General features: G+C 31.2%; 1 protein-coding gene and 1 pseudogene across 1 annotated transcript; one reads left to right on the top strand and one right to left on the bottom strand.

Moving 5' to 3' along the window:
• Positions 1–708: 708 nt before the first annotated feature.
• Positions 709–5,419, top strand: LOC128162215 (uncharacterized; the record flags this gene model as incomplete). The annotated part of the gene is made up of 5 exons (XM_052825393.1): positions 709–931; positions 1,325–1,459; positions 2,108–2,239; positions 4,046–4,172; positions 4,543–5,419. Coding segments are annotated over 5 exons (861 nt in total), but the record flags the coding sequence as incomplete, so codon positions are not given.
• A 1,112-nt stretch (positions 5,420–6,531) lies between these two features.
• LOC128162214 (ficolin-2-like) lies at positions 6,532–12,458 on the bottom strand (annotated as a pseudogene).
• Between the last annotated feature and the right edge of the window lie 2,859 nt (positions 12,459–15,317).

The raw sequence follows: 15,317 nt of genomic DNA, 5'->3' as shown, positions 1-15,317 counted from the left end.
AGTGGACCCAGAGTAAACCCAAAGTTAACCCAGAGTGGACACAGAGAGTAAACCCAGTCAGAAAAATACCCCTGAAAGCAGACGCTAACTGTGTATTCAGAATATACAAAGGGTAGGAATTACAGGCAGTAGGATGGTAAGATTAAATTCTAGTCTGCTTCACACTTCAGTGCATACAGTTGTCCTAAAAAGAAATTTTAAAGTAAACCCAAAGTAAACCCCGAGTTAACCCAAAGTAAACCCCGAGTGGACTCAAATTTTCAAAAAGTAAACCCAGAGTAAACCCCAAGTAAACCCAAAAAGTAAACCCGGGGTTTAGTTGGAGTTTACTCTGGTGTTAGGTTGGGTCTGATCGGTACTTTACCTACCTTTTTGTTTTAAAGCAGAGATATAGTTCTATTACAGGATCAAAACTTTGTACAAAATTTTCGCTGACTTATTTTCCGCAAATCGGATATCGTCGCGAACAAAGCGGAAATTAGATATACGCTGGAAAAAATATACAGTAAAACACGGTTATAGTGAACATGCTTAAAATGAATTGACTCTTACAGCGAAGTAATTTTTATTCCCCTTGACTTTATTACATGTTGTAAACTTGACGGATATAACGAATTCCGTTTATAAAAAAGTAAAATCACCCGTCCCTGGTATTTTGTTATAAGCGTGTTTTAATTATGTATACGGTATTTCGTCTTCATTTATTAATCACTCATCTTTGTAGGTGATTCTAAGAAGTGTCAAATTGATTGTTCAATAGTTTCAACTTCTCCAAATATATCGCACGAAATGGAAAAGAAATATGAAATAGCGAGGATGGAGATTTATTTTGTGTCATCTTCATATAGTTTTGTGCGAGATAAAGCCTGTGGGAATTATAGCAATACCCATTTTAACATTACCATCTGTTGTGCCGGAGAGTATTTTCACGGTAAGATTGTTCAAGACATTTAGATAATTATCAGCAACCTTACATTGTTGTACATAATCATACTCAGTTTCTATTTCGACGCAAAGGAAAATCGTTTCTAGATAATTACTATATAAAACTAATCGCTACCTTTTGATACATGATACAAATAGCCAGTTAAAAAAACCTATCTTACTCTTGTAGCTAGTTACTTGTAGCTTATTGCTAGTAGCTACATGTAAATACACCTTTCCGATTTTAAGACCTTTTTTTCACTCCCATTAAAAAACAAAAACACATTTATTTTAGTTTGTTTGTTTGGATTTTTTTTTGTGTTTTTGTGTTTTTTGTTTGTTTGTTTGTTTGTTTTGTACACCTTAATGTTGTAAACTATGAATGGTTCTTTCATAACAGACCGTAACATAGGCGAGAGCTGTGTTAGAGACCAGCAATGTGTTAGTGTCAATTCCACATGTAACGAGACGAGTGGGATGTGTCAGTGTAAGACAGGTCATGTGTACCATCGGAAGACGGACACTTGTGAACCAGGTAAAGTAATGCAATTTTTTTCACTGAATTATCTTTGAGATCTGAGGATGGATCCGATGTGTGATTTAACGCACATAAAGACGGACAGACAGGGAGACAGACAGATACATAGTTACATAACTTGACATTTTAAACATCGTTACTAGAGAGTGCAATCAATGGTCAGTTTTACCAGTTATTATACACCTCGTAGACTAGGCAAACAATGTTTCGACTCTAAACAATGCGAAAGAGGAAGCCAGTATTCAACATGTGAAGCTGGTGACAAGTATACCGAGAGAATAGAGCACTCGTTTGCCTGTTAAAAATAAACAAGTCATTCAAGGTACAATGTAATATTATTAGTATTATGACCGTTTTCCCCATCTTCTTTTTTTACATCATGCTATTATAATTTATCATAATTTATAACTATATTTTTTTCTAATATCTACATGTACCATGAATGAAAATTATAGGATGAATTTCTGCCATTCAGTCAACTAAAATGAGACTGAAAGGTAACTGAAATGTGACTGAGTGGCATAGCTATAGCCATTCAGTCACATTTCCAGACCATTCAGTTAACACTGAGTTGACTGAATGGCAGAGATTCATTCTGTAATTACATGATTGCTTATTAAAACTAATGACCTTTTTTTTAAACAGAGCGTGGACTGAACGAATCATGTGACAACACTTTACAACGCTCAGTGGCCACTCCAAATGGTATGTGTAATGTAATCACTGGGGTCTGTACGTGTGCTAGTCACGTGATGGTGGTGGACACGCGTGTCAACGGTATTTTAATATACCTCATTTGATTTAAAGTAACTAAGTGAAATCCTTTGATTCCTTTAAAGGACCACCTGATCAATCAACCTTTGACTAATTTTTTTTTTTTGGGGGGGGGGTTGTTTTTGTTTTTGTTGTCCCCCCCCCCTTTTTTTTGGGGGGGGGGGCTTCTTTTTGCGTTTATCTTTTTGTTTTTCAATTTATCAGTTGAACTAAAATTATTTGCGCTCAGTTAAGCAACTCTTGATCTAAATTAAATGAGTTTGGTATTTTACAAGTACTTCTCTCAATATTTAGTTTTAATCTTGATTTTAGGACCGATATACCAACAATTTATTCTATATATGTTAGGTCGTATTTTGTTTGATAAAATACATAAAATCTGCAAGGAGTGTATGTCAGATCTTTGTGAAGACGTACACATTAAAAAGGCTTGTATATTGTTATATTATACATCTGCTAGCTCTTTTGAATGTGATATATGATATCATTTGAAGTTAAAATCACGACTTATATTTAAGTGTTTTGGTTCTTAGTTTTCTCTTAAATGCAAAAAGAACCAAGAAAAAAAGGAAACAAAGAAACGCAAAACAAAACGAAACGAGGCAATAAAAAAGTTAAAACAAAAACAGATAAACAAAGAAACAAAAAGTATAACATAACAAACATATCTTGATTTGTAGTACACGTAATCCATGGATAAAAGCTGGAAGAGCTCTGACTTTTTCTACATGCATTTCGATCTGCGCTTTGAACCCGTGGTTATTTTTAATCCTACCCACAAAGCTTGTTTTTAAATTTTGGCGATTGTGATCATTGAAGGATTAACCATCACATCTTTATGTGGAAATTTTATTGAATTAAAACAAGTCAGTTATGAATAAATCCTTTTTATAACGATTTACAATTGTAGGTGTCAATATCATCCATAGTAATCATTATAACAAAATGTGTTAAAATGAGTACTACAATTTGTTTTTTTTTCATAATACGTGTATCAAAAATACATGTCAACCAGATCTAGATGCTATATAATAGAACAACTTGATACTCAAAATTTGATAAACTGACGGTAATAACAAAATCGATAAAAGATATTTGCGCGAGTAATAGATAATAACTGGCACTTTGATATTGACGAAATCAATTTATTTTTTCGACTCATGGCGCCGAAATGATGTAACATATGTATATAGACACATTTTCCTTCTTTCTACTTTAACTGTCCATCTAATGAGGACTAATGTCAACAATCACTACCGTCCCATTTTCTACAATATTGTAGAAAAAGATGAAAGCGACTCAAAATGGTTTTGATTTAGATATTCAATGATCTGTTGGTTTTTTTTTCCAAATAAATACAGCGTTTGCAATGTGTGTATATGTAAGTGTAAGTATTGCTTTGATTTCATTTTTGTCAACTTACATGTGTAATTTCAGTACGATAGATATACTTAATTTAATCAATTTAATCTACTTTTTTAATACCATCTACTTTGTCAAATTTAAACAGATATTTTTTTTATTCACATTAATTCAGATATTGCAATGTGACTATATGTAAGTCAAGGCTATTGCTTTGATTTCATATCCGTCAACTTAATTCAAATACATGTACGTTAATTTCTTAATGACATTGTAAATCAATGAATTCCCCCCTCCTCCTTCGTCAATTTAATCTACTTCTTTTACAGAATCATTGAATATTTAAAAAAAATGGATTAAAAAGGAATTATAACAACAAGACATTCCATATCATGTTTTTTATTAGGAACCTTTTTTACTGCCATCTACTTTTTCTAATTTAAACAGATACAGTCGGGAACCATAACTCTGGCGTTGTTATAGGTAGTGGAGTGATCGGACTTTTGTTGGGAATAGCTTTTTGTGGAGCACTAAACTTTATCATAAATCGGTTAAGAAACCAATCTGGATTAAGGTAACACATAACATATGACACAGCAAACAAATGCATTTTGAACAATTTCTTAGGTAGTTTACTATATTATTTTGTTAAATACATGTTCATTTATATTAAACGAATACATTTTTGTCCCTGAGAACTACAATCTGGCAGATCAAGAGAAATAAAATGTCATTAATATAGAAAATTCCTAATTACTCTGTTATTGTTTATCATTAGCACGCTATATCATTTATTGATTTGCTGCTTTTTAGTTTGCTAAATACTTATATTTTTTATACTTTTCCACCAAGCACAAACTACTATCGATGCTATTTATTGAATAGCCGTATTCTACTCATCGTGTATTTTATACGTAAAATGTATTACACTTTTGCTCTCTTAGTACCAGAACTTATATATCAAACGGGGAAAAATCAGTGGAAAGTATGAACTCCAATCCAACTTGCAATGAAATGAGCAACGATGAGGAGGAAGGAAATGACATTTATAACCATTTACATGAAGACCATATCGAGCTCTCTGTACAGTCGGATTATGAAGTCACAGAGGAAGACGACTACAGTCACGTGACCACATTTAATGCAAATCACATCCAGATCTCTGGAGACTATGGAGTGTTCAGCTGAAAAGAAGAATGAACTATTCTTTTTCTTTTGTTAATCGAAGATGCCACCTTTACAACAGAAGAATTGAAACTGGTTGTTTGAACAAATCAATCAATATTTGTTATTGTTCATTGGAAACACATTTCGTATATTTACACGTCTTGTATAATACATGTACTGTATGCCCTGCATTTAAAAAAATCTGAAGTCACTTTTTTTTTGTATCTATGTTAATGTCTGATGCATAATGGATTTATTTGCTGTATGTCTGTTAATAAATAAATTAAATTCAGCCGAATTAATCATTCAAAATATAACGACAATTGTCAAAAAAATTATTAGGAAATTGCTTGATATGAGCAAGGATGCTGACACTAATAAAAACTGTTCAATTAAGAGTCGTTGTTAGCTCAGACTTTTTGACATCTGATGTTAAATTTAATCAAAATACGATTTTATAAAGATCAATTAAAGCAAATCACTTCTGTTAGTTTAAGAAAACCTCCGCTTGTTGATTCATATACATGTACTTTAATTTGCTGAAATCCAATCATGAAAAATTATAATGATGTAACAATACTTGTACACATAATTGAAGAGGCAATTTCTGACCAAAATATCCTCAGACATATATATGTTTGCGTGCGATGAATATTCTCGACGTTTGATAGCAGTTTGTGTGTATTTCATTTAACTATTTTAAATATAAATGTCATTGTTTGAAATACCATAAATAATTGCAAAAATGGTTGTCTTTAATTACTATGTTTTGTTTAAGTCATTGCGGAGAATGGGTGTTTACATATTTCTATCGTTTCAGATTTTACTGCACAACTACAAATATAAAGTGTACTGTGATTTTGCATTGCAAACGGCATGAAAAGTACCCAAATGATAATGATACATTTGCGAGGTAGTCCTCAAACTCTCCAAATGGATAAATTATTTGAAATAAAAGGTTAAAAAGTTTGCAAGGTTTCTATATAATTTATAAAAGTAAATGAACTAGACCCCAACTAAATCTTGTTTTTACGTGTTGATACTTTCTGGGTTTACTCTGGGTTCACTCCGGGTTTACTAGAAATTACCCAGAAAACCCCCAGAGTAAACCCAAAGTAAACCCAGAGTGGACACAAAGTGTAAACCCCGATCAAAAGTATACCCCTAAATGCAGACACTATATGTGTATTCGGAATATACAAAGGGCAGGAATTACAGGCAGTAAGATAATATGATAAAAGACGGGTCTCCTTCACACTTAAATGCGTACAGTACACCCCAAAAGCAATTTCAGAGTAAACCCAAAGTAAACCCTGAGTGGACCCCAATTTTAAAAACATAAACCCAGAGTAAACCTCAAGTAAACCCCAAAAGTAAACCTAGGGTTTAGTTGGGGTTTACACTGGTGTTACGTTGGATCTGATCAATACTGTACCTCAGAAATCAATTTTATTTCATTTTGGTGAGACGCAAGTTCTTAAAACTAAAACAAGTGACTAGAATGTTTAAAATCCAACTGCTTGACAGACGACATGCCATTAAAAGGAGACTGAGTCGGGTGAGACTGAATTTGACTCCTATTAGACTACAAATTCGGAAAATGTCTCTCTTTAAGTAAAAACCTTTATTATCTAACAATTAAGCAAATCATTGAATACACAAGTGAATTGACTTGAACAGTGTAGCAACAACTAAGTCTATTTTTTTTATTTAGATAAGACTGATCCTGGATTGGTTGATGGCTTTGTTTATAACTGTCATCATCTCTAGGGTTTACGAACCATCATTTTAACTTCTTCATTGAGTAACCATGACCTCTCCAGGCTTTCCACTCAATCCCTTCGCCATAATTTGTGTTCCCATATTCCCCGTTAAGATTTGCCCAGTGACAACCGCTATACCACCACCCTCCGTGAAATTTCAATCCACAATTGCTTTCCCATGCATCGTTGTCATTGTCCTACGTACTGAAGTACATTCCGTCATTGTACCACATACTGTCTTCTGGAAAACGAAATAACAATACAGAGTTTAAAAACATTATTATTTTTTATTTAAAGATCGTTTTCTAACTACTGAGACATATACGTAAGCTTTTGCATACATTGCCAACGATAAAAATGTGGCTGTAACTGTAACTTGTTGCTTTGTGTGATGCCTAGTTTTGACATTTCCCGTCCTTTTTACTCGGTGCAACTACCTAGTAGACCTTGGTAGTGCTGCGTACAATCAAAATAAAATAAAATTGGGTACATATACTTCAATGAATCGACAAGGTGTTTTAATTACTTAGACAGATACGATGTGGTGTTGCGTCACTTTGCATTTACATCGAACACGTGTCGTTCATGAAGAGAGCGTTGTAATAGGGTCGTGAGGCAATAACCTTTACAATTGAAATCGGAAATAACAAAGCAGAAGTCGCGAATAAAAAGAAAAATAAATGTTTGGTGTGAATTTATGCGAGGTTTAAATGTATATTGCCTTTATCGTAAACTAAAGTAATGTATATCATAACTTAACATTTCTTGTGAAAACCAGCAGTTGCAGTTTTGTCTTTTATGATTAACTTGGCGTCGGTAGCCGAGTGGTTAAGGTGCAGGACTCATGACCGAAAGGTTGTGGGTTCGAATCCTGGCCGCAACAAGTCGACGTTGTGTCCTTGGGAAAGACACTTTACATGTATTTCCTCACTCCACCCAAGTGTAAAATTGGTACCTGGCTATAGACAGTGAAAGATATTGTCGGAATGTGAGTGTCTGAGCGCCTTAACGGCTGTCGCACTCAGAATGCTCTGGAATGCTTTAAGGTCTGCTGGGGTAATAATTGTAAAGCGCTTTGAGAAATGCTTCGGCAATTTTAAAAGCGCTATATAAAAACTTGCAATTATTATTATGGCAATTACTTAAAAGTCTTCCTTAATGAACGCTAACGCCCGTTTCCCGCCTACATTTTGCATCCAAATATTTCGAAAGTTCTGTAAGATACTAAAAAAAATTGTATCTACTAAAAAGTATGATTAAATCCTAATTGATTTATATCAAAATAAAATTTGTAGTCAAATTCTTAATTTTTAAACAAAAGTTTTGCTTACGGGGGATCAAAATAACTTTCATTAAAATCGTTCTTTATGAGTAAAATATTATTTAGCGGCTGATATGGGTATAAACTTAACAGTCACATGTTTACGTTACATATTAAAGTAAAATTTCATTCTAATTCATATCTATTAATTATTTTTCAAAAATATACAAAGCATAATTATTTATTGGAATGTATTTCGGTCTGTAGACATATGTTCCCCCCGTGAAACAACAAATAAGTATGCTTAATAACAATATATAAAACCCCTCAAAAGTAATTTTTGTTTCACAGGGGGGGGGGGGTGTTTTAAAATGTTTGCTTTCCGTTATTTTCTATTATGAAATGAGCTATTCTAACCAAAAATACAAAGTTATCTCTCTTTGTTTGATCAAATCATTTATATTTAACGAAAACATACGTTAATGCTTAAATTGTTTTGAAAAAAGTAACTTTAATTAGACAATTTTCAAAAAATGACTTTTAGTTAGGCGGCTTGACAATGCTATCGTTCGCAATCCTTCAATGAGTGAAATTATTAGACTTTGAATGAAGTAGAATCTGTTTAATTTGTAATGCATGAATGATAGCATTGAATATCTGCAAATAGCTTCATAGCTTTTTTTATGTAAATATTATTTTGCTCAGTCATAGTTAAAATGTTAAAATTTAATTTGATATGCAGGCCAAAAATAGGGGGGACACCTTTACTCGGCCATATTAGGTTTTTTATTTGAATCATAATGATGTCATAACATTTAAAAACGGGTAAAATATCCAATAAAATGTCAAAATGCTAATAAAAATATTTTGTTCTGTGTGTGGTACATGTAAAATATAACCTAAAAAAGAACATTTGAAAAAGCAACATTTTATATTTCAAAGAATAATTTTCTTTGATAGTTCAAAGTTAAGGAAAATCTAATTGTATGCATATATGGAGTAAAACATTCTCAGTGCCACCAATTATCATTTCAGTATAGTCTGAACTTAAGATTACAAAACGTCCGAAGGCCTACGAAAAAGCTTACGTAAAACATGATATAGCGGTAAATAATTTTCCATTATTATTATTAACATCAAGAGAGAGAGAGAGAGAGAGAGAGAGAGAGAGAGAGAGAGAGAGAGAGAGAGAGAGAGAGAGAGAGAGAGAGAGAGAGAGAGCTTAAAAATACCTGCATTCCCGCTATAACCATTTACATGTAGTTTATATTTCAAGCTGCTAGATTCAACATTAAAGGTTGAATACTCTGCATATTTCCAAACACATTCATGGTCCATCATTTCGATTCTAAGGTGTCGATACCCATCATTTGTTAATTCATGGATGTTCCGGTTACCTATGCGTAAAAACAATTTTTAAAAATAAATTATGATGAATAAACTCATAATTCGGTTGATATACATTTGTTTGTTTAAAAATGTATACATTATGATAACTTAAAAATATTAAGTTAAATGAAACTTAAAAAACAATATGGCAACATTCACAGTAATATAAACTTAGTATGATGATATAAGTTTAACGGGTTTTTAACGCCTCTATGATTACCATTTCTGATATGAATCCTACCTAACCAAAACTCCGAATCTTGTGAGCCAAAACCGTTTTCGTAGTCTATCCAGTTTCTCGAAAAATCTTCTGATCCATCAAACCGTCTCTGAATCAGCTTTTTACCGATAACAAAATTAAAGTATACATGTAACAAAGAATTTATATAACATTAACACACAAAGTGTGCTACCAACTGTATGGAGGATATCTGCATATTAAGTGATTTTATAAATGCTTTAATGGTGATGTTTCTAATGACCTGAACTAGAAAACAGTGAAATGAAAAAGAGCAGGACAATCAAACTAGATTTACATATATTGATTATGTGTACTTATTGGTACTGGTGGTAGAATAAAATTCTTCTAAGTATACACAATTATATCAGAAAGTGTTGGTATAGAAAGACAAACAATGTATTTATTTAATAACAATTACATGTATAATAATAATAATGAGAGTATATAAGGATATGTTGATGACTAACGTAATGTGCCGTTAAATATCTTCATACTAATGTTTTAACTTAATTTTTTCCTAACGTTAATACTGTAAAAACAATGTTGGATCAATATTGAAAATAGAAATGATGATGTGAAATACATTGAACATATTTTATTGTGTAAATAACACAAAAGGATTGGAAACAAGTTCTTGCAACTTACAAGTTCCTCTCCTATTGATAATACATACAATATATACAATTGTCATAGTACATGTAATATTACATTTTACTTATAGTTATTGACTTTATAATAATTAAATTCATAGACATACATTTACAAAGTAATTGCAAATATATAGGAGATAACGTTAATATACAGTATAGAAAGCAAAAGCAAATGGGAATTTAATTATTAAATCTTCCAGATATGTGTATGTGATATATATATATATATATATATATATATATATGTGTGTGTGTGTGTGTTTTTGTGTGTGTGTGTGTGTGTGTGTGTGTGTGTGTGTGTGTGTGTGTGTGTGTGTGTGTGTGTGTGTGTGTGTGTGTGTGTGTGTGTGTGTGTGTGTGTGTGAAATACAAAGATATGTATTCAAAAACTAGGTATTTAAAACGATGGTGGTGTTTGAAAAATATTTCTTAAGTGTTTGAAAAAGGATCAGATATGAAAAAGCAAGAGGTATATGTAGTATACACCACACGTATGGGATAAATAGCAATATTTCGTGGTTGGATGTCAAACAGAGAGAGAGAGAGAGAGTGAGAGAGAGAGAGAGAGATTTACCATCCATTGATGATTCCCCTGATTACATAAGGTGGATATGGTTCGTCCATTCATTAATTGTACAGAACAATTATAATCTGTCCCTACAGCAAAGTAGATTGTGATAATCAAAATTAAAGTTTATGAACATATAAACAAGTTTACATGTAGCATTTTTAGTGTAAAGGAAGAATATTTAAAAATTATGTATATTTTCTTCAGATGATAAAAATGATAATCATTTTTTTTATAAATGGTTATATTCTCAATCATCTTATTTTAAAAGAAAAAAGTGTTGGAGACACCATCATTCATAAAATAGTATCATTAGAATTGCTGATAGTTTTTATGAAGAATTAATTGTGTTTTTTCTATATAGTACTTAATAAGGTTTTTTAAAAAGTGTTTTGGTATAGTACATGTACAACTTTACCACAAAAATAGGATGTACATGTACAAAGTAAAGCAAATGCGATCTCTGTAAGTTGATATTTTCTTTAGAAATTGATGTATCAAAAACTTTGTAACATGTAGTCAAAACATAACATATAACTTTATGGTAAAGCACAAGCGGGGTTTTCATTATTAACAAATGAAAGTAACATTTAAAGGTCAGCTATTTAGAATTTAAGAATTGGTGAACATTATATAAATTTTAGTAAAAAGGAATTATTTCTTTAATACTATGAGATAATCAAATACGGTCGGGTGTGATCAAATCTACCATAAAGCCTATCGAGCTTTAATGCATATGACTAATCTCTATCGTATCTAAACTATACTAAAATCATAATTTCTAATTCTTCAATAAAATAAAAATAATTTAGTTGTAAATAGAAGATATCCAGATTGTGTGATTTTATAGCTTCTTAATTCAACGATTAAAGATGAGAAATATTATGTGCATTACTAGTATGTGTTTTGTTTAGATTTCATTTTAGGATTTAAAATCAATCGGATTTTTTTTAAGTAATGAACACGTCCAAAATTTGCATTTCTCACAAGTGTTTCTCTTGTATTCGAAAATTAACAAGTTTTTAATAATATTTTTAGCCGAAAGATGCTTAAGTGTTGCCATCACTCGCAATGAGTCATTATATAAGCCTTTGTCATTTAAGCAATATTGTCATTTTGCAATGTGTCTATAATATTGCTGATCAAAGTATAGTGTGCCAAAAAATGCGAGTATGCGTTGCCATCAAAGTTGATTTTTACATGCATTGAATTGATCATAAACTTATTTTTTTCTTATTAACTCGACACAGGGATCCGTTTCAGTTTATCTGCAATCTGAGCGTTGAACTGAAGCTCAAAATGACTTTAATTATTTCATTTAACATTTTTCTTTCATTTGAATCGATATCAAGACTAAAAATATATGTTTAATTTTGTTTATAACCACTACAAAAAATTAATGAATCAAAATGCAAAAAAGTCATATTACCAATATTGATTTCAGTGGACTACAACAAAACAAATCAATAAATTAGTAATCAAAAACAAAAGAAATGATCATATTTAAATATATACATTCATATGAGTGAAGTGTAGTACCTTCTGATATCGAACGGTTTCGTCTGATGTTGTGTGAGATGGTACTAGAGCGGGAAATCCGTACAAAAGGCGACATCGTTTTGCTTTGCCTCGTACGATATCGACTCCAACACATTGCGATAAAGCATTACAAGACACGCAGCATTGTAACCGAGCGGAAATTGTCGAGTTATCTATTTCAAACTCGTTCAGAATGCATGCATTTGATTGTGCCAAGCCAGATTGCACGTATAAAAAGTTATTTTCCACGTTGGATGAGCCACTCATTTGGAGTTTTTCCATAAAGAATAGGAAACAAATTATTCTAAGGAACTGCATGACGCCCCGAAGAAATGTATGTTTCCCGTCGGTAGGTGAAGTTTTCTTTGAAAAAAACGTGGTATTATTCGAGCTTTTTATGATCTGTTTCCCTTCTCAAAACCCCAAATATCGATTAAAAATATAAATCAATTTATCAAGTGTTTAATGAACTAAAAATTAGTTCTAAGTTTAAAAAAAAATTAATATCTTTATAAAATTGTAAACTTTCACAGTATATTTTCATTCTAAAGGAAACTCTTGAAAACAATTTTTAATTTAAAAAAAATGCTTGTCAACCAATAGATAGCTTTTAAAGCAACGTGAATTACGATCAAACTAAAGAAACAAATGTTTACTTACTTAGTCTAGACAGTTAATGATTTCTTTGTAACTTTAAGAGTAGGGGTCTGATTTCATATTAAGTTTTATATTTGCGTTAAACAGTGGTTTTTTTAGTATGTGTATAATAATATGCTTCAAAAACTTTTCCCAGACATTCAAGAGATATTTCAATGGCAAATAGATACAAAAATCCTCTAACACTGATTGTTTGTTCAATGAACATAACATATAATATGCTTTTATCATCTAAGTCTTCTTCAGACTTTAAAGAGTAAACAATAACGAATGTAAAATGTTTTACACGTACGTGAAAAATATAAAACATTTGCATAGTTAAAAAAATTCTAATTGGGTATTTTTAAGTAACTATGTTACTTTTTGAAGATTTGTGTTTTTAAATTATTGGGAAAAAAACTATTATATATTAAATATATATATATTATATATTATATAAAAATATTAATAATATAATAACATGAAAAACTTTTAAAAGGACGTGGTAAAAGTACATGTATTACTCCAATTGCAAATGCGTCGCTTTTACTTTGGTAACATAAGTGATTTACTCAAACATATGACGTACATATAAGATATGTTTCCGACAGTTACAAAGGATGTCTTGAAAAGCTCATTAGTATATTTACCACACTTTGAATCCATGACCTTGAATTCGTTCCGTGTTGAAATCTGATATTTCTCAAGAGCAAATTAGTTAAACAACATTTTACAATATTGTCATTTAATATAATTATCAAATTTATACTTCGCATCATTACATCTATAACGCAGTTCTACCTTTCGAATGAGCGAACAGAAACGCCTTTTTTTACGTGATATTGAATATGTTATCATCAAACTCGATGATAATGGTATATCAGTTCCTGTAAAATAATTTGCTTTTGATACATATGTAAACATATAGGAAGTCTTTGTAAATTATATAAATTGTTTCTCAAATCATTTGACATTACTTTATATCAGTACATACATGAATTGTCAGATAAATATGGCGTTTCGATAATGTACAAATAATTTCTACAAGCTTGCTTATATTTAAGCATTGGAACATGTTATTTTATAATATCAAACCTATGAAATCTGATATTTTTTTATGGTCGGTCAGTTACATGTACAAACGATATAATTTCATGTATGGTATAGAACATGTATTATAAAATATAATCTTGATTTGCTAAATCTACACTTGAACATTTTTGCGATGCAGTAAATATCTCCAAATAGTCACTCATTTATCATATAAATTCAGTTGAAAATCAATTGACAAAGATGAATGGACCACAACTCGCTGATATATGTTATTGAGATAGGATTCTATCCAACAAAAAGCATAATGAGATGATGCTCAATGCGTGCATTGACCATTTTTTCCAAAAAAAAAACAATAATGAAATTATTTTGTTATCAATGCACAAGTCACAAACTGTCGTGGAAAAACGATGTCATACTTTCCTGAATTTCTCTAACCGGTTTTGATAACATCGGTTGAGGTGTTTTGAAAGGAAGATAAGGAAGATATAAGGTATCTGGTGTGAATTGGTTTTAACTTTGATAGACTGCGGTCTATATCGAGTTCTTTCACAGTTCTTCAGGCGGAGGCGCTTAGTTTGCTTTTTTTAAACCAACTTCTCAGCTTGATTGTCATGAAATATTTGTGTGATTTCGGGTTTAAATACCTATACGACCTAATGTTGATATTGTTTTATAATTAGTACTGATAACGAACATTTGCGTCTTGTTTTTTGTACACAAATGGAGCGGATCTTTAGTTTCACATAAGCAGAGTTTTTAAAAATACGCTGAATTAAATCTTTCTTAAGAAAAGCCGCTTATTCAAATCTATACCAACTTTTTGAATATTCTATGTCCGACAAAAATCGTACACGCTTAATATAATACGCTTTCCGAACTAGGTAGGTGTTATTTCATTTAATTTTCAATAGAACAATAAAATGTTGTTTTTTTATTATTCATACGTCGGGCTAGAAGAGCAGCCAGTGTTTCAGGAAACAATGGCATCAACCCCTTGCGATGCTATGTATTTCTGCAATGATAGCTGGATCCGTACCAGCATGCATCAACAATAAACGTATTTCATTGTTTAGGTAAACAATTCATGCATCTGAAAAAATTCAGATCATAAAACTAAAAGAAAGCAACTAAAAGAACCGGAGAAAAACAAGCAAACAAACAGGCAGACAATATGGATTATTAAATATTAGAGGTCTTATATTCAGACTAGAGTATCATAATGCTTTATTAAAATTCCCTTGCCTATAAAATTTACTCAGCAACATTGTTTCCCAGAAAAAATAAATTGGTATATTTAGCTATTATGTATAACATTATCATATTGTTTCTTAATACATAAATAACTTATTTTCTTATAAGATCAACATTTTAAATTTAATAGTTCTGTCAATAGATATATCCTCATTGTCATACACTACTTTAACAAATGGAGAAAATTAATTCGTGTGA

The sequence above is a fragment of the Crassostrea angulata genome, chromosome 9 (genome assembly GCF_025612915.1).
Source record: "Crassostrea angulata isolate pt1a10 chromosome 9, ASM2561291v2, whole genome shotgun sequence".
In the NCBI taxonomy this organism is placed as follows: domain Eukaryota; kingdom Metazoa; phylum Mollusca; class Bivalvia; order Ostreida; family Ostreidae; genus Magallana; species Magallana angulata.
The sequence above is the reverse complement of the archived record's forward strand: the minus strand, read 5'-3'. Positions and strand labels throughout refer to the sequence as shown.